At 43.3% G+C, this 5,555-nt stretch overlaps 1 protein-coding gene across 3 annotated transcripts; it reads right to left on the bottom strand.

Annotated features, from left to right (window-relative positions):
- Nucleotides 1–417: 417 nt before the first annotated feature.
- On the bottom strand, nucleotides 418–5,171 carry LOC120056117 (methionine aminopeptidase 1D, mitochondrial-like). 3 transcript variants are annotated; one of them, XR_005477752.1, is made up of 10 exons: nucleotides 4,967–5,170; nucleotides 3,821–3,981; nucleotides 3,275–3,424; nucleotides 2,876–3,067; nucleotides 2,624–2,787; nucleotides 2,440–2,537; nucleotides 2,136–2,183; nucleotides 1,394–1,472; nucleotides 1,144–1,298; nucleotides 418–853 (listed from the first exon to the last, which is right to left on the bottom strand). XR_005477752.1 is itself a non-coding variant. In XM_039004303.1 (9 exons), exons 1-9 carry the CDS (start codon nucleotides 5,004–5,006, stop codon nucleotides 1,199–1,201), a joined length of 1,032 nt encoding a protein of 343 aa, XP_038860231.1. In that variant the 5' UTR covers nucleotides 5,007–5,169; the 3' UTR covers nucleotides 980–1,198. The 3 variants fall into 3 exon arrangements, 2 of the variants coding, with proteins under 2 accessions (XP_038860231.1, XP_038860232.1); XM_039004303.1 differs by lacking the exon at nucleotides 418–853 and having other exon boundaries at nucleotides 980–1,298; nucleotides 4,967–5,169; XM_039004304.1 differs by lacking the exons at nucleotides 418–853; nucleotides 2,136–2,183 and having other exon boundaries at nucleotides 980–1,298; nucleotides 4,967–5,171.
- Nucleotides 5,172–5,555: the final 384 nt, after the last annotated feature.

The raw sequence follows: 5,555 nt of genomic DNA on the forward strand, positions 1-5,555 counted from the left end.
TTGGTTCCAGAACCGTCGCTCAAAGTTGAAGAAGCTATGTAGAAACGGCCAGATGCCACCGGAACAGCCGGAGACCCCGTGTGACTCCCCTAGGTCCAGCAGCTCTCCTCAGGCTACAACGGTGCACTGGGCCCCCCATGGGATTACCGAGACAGGAGACTCAAGCAATGAGCAGAACTGTATCCCTCCAAGCACCCCATCCTTTTACAGTAACTACTCTTGGTACTCAGCAACAGACTCTGTGGCACTCTCCCAGCAGAGTCCAGTACTATATCAGCCACAGAATCATTCAGCTGATGTGGGTTCAATTTATTGATATACAGGACTAAAAATAATGAAAACCTGCTAATGGGAAAATCTATGTGTGGACTCTACTTTCACCTGGCAGGAATATGAGCCATTTTTATTTAGCAGATAAACAGTTTATGACCAGTTTATTTCAACGAATTCCTATATGTTTGAGAATAACATTGATATTGAATATTGTGTAATAAATGTGCCATATTGTACATATGACAAGAATGTGGCCTAAGGAACTTAAAAGGCAACGCTTCAATAGAATTAGTGGAAATACCTAAAGCACGGTATCTAATTGGTCTAGAGGAAAAACAAAATAAGTTACTAACAATGTAGAGCTGGAGGTTGATGTGATTAGAGACTATTAGTAGGGCTGAATACGTCACGCAGCCAAACAACGCAGCATCAATAACATCAACTCATGACATAATCAGCCCAGCGGACTTACGATACTCTGCAAACCTTGCAGTCCTAACAACGTTAACACAAGATAATCTTATGATGCCGTCAGTCAGAGAGAAGAATGTGCTCCCCAGATTAGAATTCATTTGATTTCCTGAAACATAAAGTCAAATGTGTTATAGTAACATTGCAATGACCACATATTGTTTCCTAATATTTTGTCAGACAAAAAAGTGAAAGGTAAATTATGATATGCTAATGATTCAAAGACAGACACTGTTTCTAATTAAAAGTGAACTAAAGCTTTATTTAAATAATAAAATGTATTTTCTACACAGAAGTCCTACAAAATACTGCACTAGTGCAGTCTCATTTGAGTCAATATCAATGCCCAGTTTCCTAGTCTCTTTGTGGTGCTAACCCTGGGTCAGTTTGGGGTTTTACCTCTTCATAGATGTTGATGTGACTGGGGTGTGAACAGCTGATCTGAAAAGAGGGATTAGACTCCTATTGGCGATGGCTCATCCTCCTCGGGTAGTTTGGTGAGAATATCCACACCGTCAGTGGTGATGACTACTGTGTGTTCAAACTGGGCTGACCTGAACACACACACATACAGGTTAAGCCGGGGTATCAGTGACACTTTGGGCTATAACCCTTTATGTCAGTCGTATGTAGGCTGTAAGTGGCCTACCTCTTGTCGTCTGCAGACACTGCTGTCCACTTGTCCTTCAGGATTCTGAACTCTGACGATCCTTCCATCAATATGGGCTCTGCATACACAGATTTAACGTTAAAAGGATACTTCGGGATTTTGGCACAATGACTGGAAGTCTAAGGGTATCTGCTAGCATGCTAGTAGATACCCATAGACTTCCTGTCATTGCGCTAACACGAGTTAGCATTGGCTCTACCTCTAACTTCCTTCATACTGGATGTAGAGACATAAAAACTGCATTCATGAGTTCATCTGACTCTGGGGAAGTAGATAAAGGGCCTCATTGGGGCGGCAGGTAGCCTAGTGGTTAAAGTGTTGGACTTGTAACCGAAAGGTTGCAAGATCGAATCCCCGAGCAGATAAGGTCAAATCTGTCTTTCTGCCCCTGAACAAGGCAGTTAACCCACTGTTCCTAGTCCGTCATTGAAAATAAGAATTTGTTCTTAACTGACTTGCCTAGTTAAATAAATAAAGGTGAAATCCTGACGTATCACCTGCAGCTAGATACACACACTCCTATTCATCATAAGATGCAAAATGCATCATACTGGCTTTATGTCTGTATTTTGAAAGTTATATATCTTCAAACTTGACTGCTGACATGCTAAACATTTTGGGACTATATCAACATTGGACTAATGAAACAAATACCAAAAGATTGTTTTAGGGTGGAGTTTTCCTTTAACATACACTGACAGACATAGGACATGTAACTGACCTATAGTGAAAGCCATCCCTTCATCCATGGTCATATCATTGGCATTAGCTGTCAGATAAATGAGAAAGTGATATTTAGGTCCAATATACTATAGGTAGGGTTGCAAAATTCCTGGCTCTTTCAACAAATTCCCCAGTTTTGCAGAAATCCGGGTTGGAGGAGTCTGGAATTCCTGCAACTGGGATTTCAGGAAAACCAGAGAGTTTATTAAAAGTTTGTGTAATTTTGCAACGCTAACTCTAGGTAATGGTGAATGAGTGGACCATATAAAACTGTAGGATTGCTGTGAGATACCAACTCTTACCATGGTGCCAGATCTCAGGATGGCAATGGAAGTAGGAGCCTATGCCATGCCCAATGAAGTCGGGACACACATGGAAACCATTGGAATGGGCTATTTCACTGTCGGAGGAAGAGAGGGCCAGTAGATTATACTAAACAACAAAGGGGTTGGTTGTGTGTGTGTGTGTGTGTGTGTGTGTATGTACCTGATAGTGTTACCTATAACACACAGTGGAGCCCCAGGTTTACAGGCAGCAATGGCCTCATCTCTACACTTCCTGGCTGTCTTCACTAGCTTTAGCCCCACCTCGTCCACACAGCCAATCAGGAACGTCTCTGAAGTGTCACCATGGTAACCCTCCAGATAGACCTGATGAAGGGGTTGGGGGGGGGGGGGGTAAGGAATGTGGAACAGTGAATCGTGCCCATGTGTGTATGTGAAGGGGGGTAAAACTCACAGTCACATCAACGTTGATAATGTCTCCATCTTGCAGTTGCCGGGTGTCAGGTATGCCATGGCAGACCACATTATTGACAGAGGTGCAGACTGATTTGGGGAAGCCCCCATATCTCAGTGGGGAGGGGTACGCGTTGTGACGAATCGTCTCCTGGTGGACGATGAAATCTATCTCGTCTGTCATCATGCCAATCTGGGGGTCAGAGGTAAAAGCTATGACGTTATTAACTTGTAATGTCAGCAAACAGACAGACACACTCTCTTACTCTCTATAACACACACACACACACACACACACACACACACACACACACACACACACACACACACACACACACACACACACACACACACACACACACACACACACACACACACACACACACACACACACACCTACCTTGAGACTGCGTCCGGCCAGCAGCAGTATCTGTCTGGCTAGCTGGCAGGCTCTGGTCAGGCCCTGGATCTGTTCCTGGTCTTTGATCTCTATGTAGTCTGGCCAGTCTGGGACCTGACCACTGTTCACATAGTCAGGCCTCAGGATGTGCTATAGACAGACAGAGAAAGAGAGAGCGAGAGACAGAAAGGGAGAGCGAGGGAGAAAGAGAGAGAAGGAGGGGGAAGAGTGAGATGGAGAAAGGGGGGGGGAAGAGGGCAGAGGACAGTCATTTTATTGTATCACAAGGGCTGTGTTTGAGAGCATCAAAACTGTGATATATCATGGGTAAATTGTGATTGACTGACTGATCTACAAATCATATTGAGTAGTTGTTCATGATGCAAAGTGATTTGTAGATCAGTCAGTCTCGACTCGCCTTTCAAGTCAGCTGCAATGTTGAACGCGCCCAATGCATGAGGTAAGTGATCCATTGTAACTTGGGCAGTGACTGGCAGAGCGAGAAATGTGATGTATTGTGGGATATTGAGTACATACTGTACCTACCTTGGGCACTGAATAGGCTGGTCTGACGACAGCCGGACTGACTACACTGTGAGAGCTCTTCCACTTCCTCCAGAAGAACTGCCGGTGCTGCTGGGATTGGACACCCCAGGGTGAGCCACACCCCCACAGACCACACACCCTCTGGAGGAAACCCCCCAATCCTGGAAAGAGACAGACACACATACAGATAATCAGACTGAAAAGGAAACGAAACACCTAAATTGCCATTATGAAAATTGCTAAACAGTATATCACTTTTTTACTTTAAACCCACTCACACTCATAAAAACACACACACACAGCTCTCCTCTAGTACATGATCACCTAATAGTACTGCTTGTGGGTCTTTGTGGAGTATTCCAGTGGTACACTCCCACCAATTACAGAGTGAAGATAATATTATTAGCCAATAAGGATTAATGTAGTCAAAATATAACTATGACACGGCAGACATCAATATGGCTCTGGACTACAGACAGTCATTCCACTATAGACTCTCTGAGAGGGTTCTAATAGAAAGTAATATCTTTAAATATTAGCTCATCCACTCATGGTTTGCCGGCAGCTTAACTAATTGATCAGTCACATGTGAAAATCAGGTGACTTTGACACTGATTGATTTGACTCAATATGACATGTAAAGGCCTATATTAATCAACTCAAAGCAAATTGAGACAACATTTGCAAACGTCAGCTTAGCCCAGAAACTGATCTAAGGATAGTAAATCTGGTTTCCACCCTAATGGCAAAGGTTAGGATTGGGGGAAGAGTACTAATCCAAGATCTTTCGTCAAGGGCCACTTATACAAGGTGCAGACACGACAGGCGCCCCACGTTTGTTTACATCCGCAAAAGACAGCACCCACCTGACAGGCCGTCAAGCCTGCCAATCCCATAGGTCTAAAGTCTGTCCAAATGAGACATGTAGTTTTATTTCAATTACACAACTGTCAGTATAGATTACAGCTGTCAACCTCACGTTATGAAACACGCGTCCTCTGATCAGTGTAATAGTGCTTTTCAGAGGTTGTCATCTTTTAATTTGAAGTTCTATTAGAAGCATTGTTTTCATATCGCTCATTCGCCATCTTCGGATCAACATATGTTGGTGGTTATCTGATTATTGACTTATTCGCGAATTCTTACCTGCTCTTGATAGAAGTTTAGCACCACCGGGCGCCGCCATATTGTTTGTAGTGGATGATCACATTACATTGCGTCATGGATTGGATTTGCATAGATTCACGCAGAGCCATAAAATGATGTTCAAGACAAGCAAGCACACACACATTTTTGGAGGGAAATGCCATTATTTCAGTCCATCTCCCAGTCGAATGTATTGACCAATCAAATATTGAATGTCTTACGAGAGAAATACGATCTATTCCTTCTTCGAGGAGGAGGTTTAATGGCGGTTGGCATCCAACAAATGTTGCATTACCGCAACCTACTGGACTGGAGTAAAAGCCCCATATACCTTGCTTAAATTTTTATTTTATTTTTTATAAGTAAAACAAATACCCTACCATCTAATACTACACTCACAAAAAAATGTGTGGCCTACAGCCTGAAAGGATGGGACACCACCACTTAACACACCCTGTAACTCTTCTGATGTCAAATCTCGCACACACAAATACCTTGAATACATCTCTGCAGCTGCCACCACAACCTCTCTTTTCTGTGACTTACGCTCCATCCCTGCAGTACAGTTGATAACTATTACGATAAATGC

This window comes from Salvelinus namaycush, chromosome 11, assembly GCF_016432855.1.
Source record: "Salvelinus namaycush isolate Seneca chromosome 11, SaNama_1.0, whole genome shotgun sequence".
Lineage (NCBI taxonomy): Eukaryota > Metazoa > Chordata > Actinopteri > Salmoniformes > Salmonidae > Salvelinus > Salvelinus namaycush.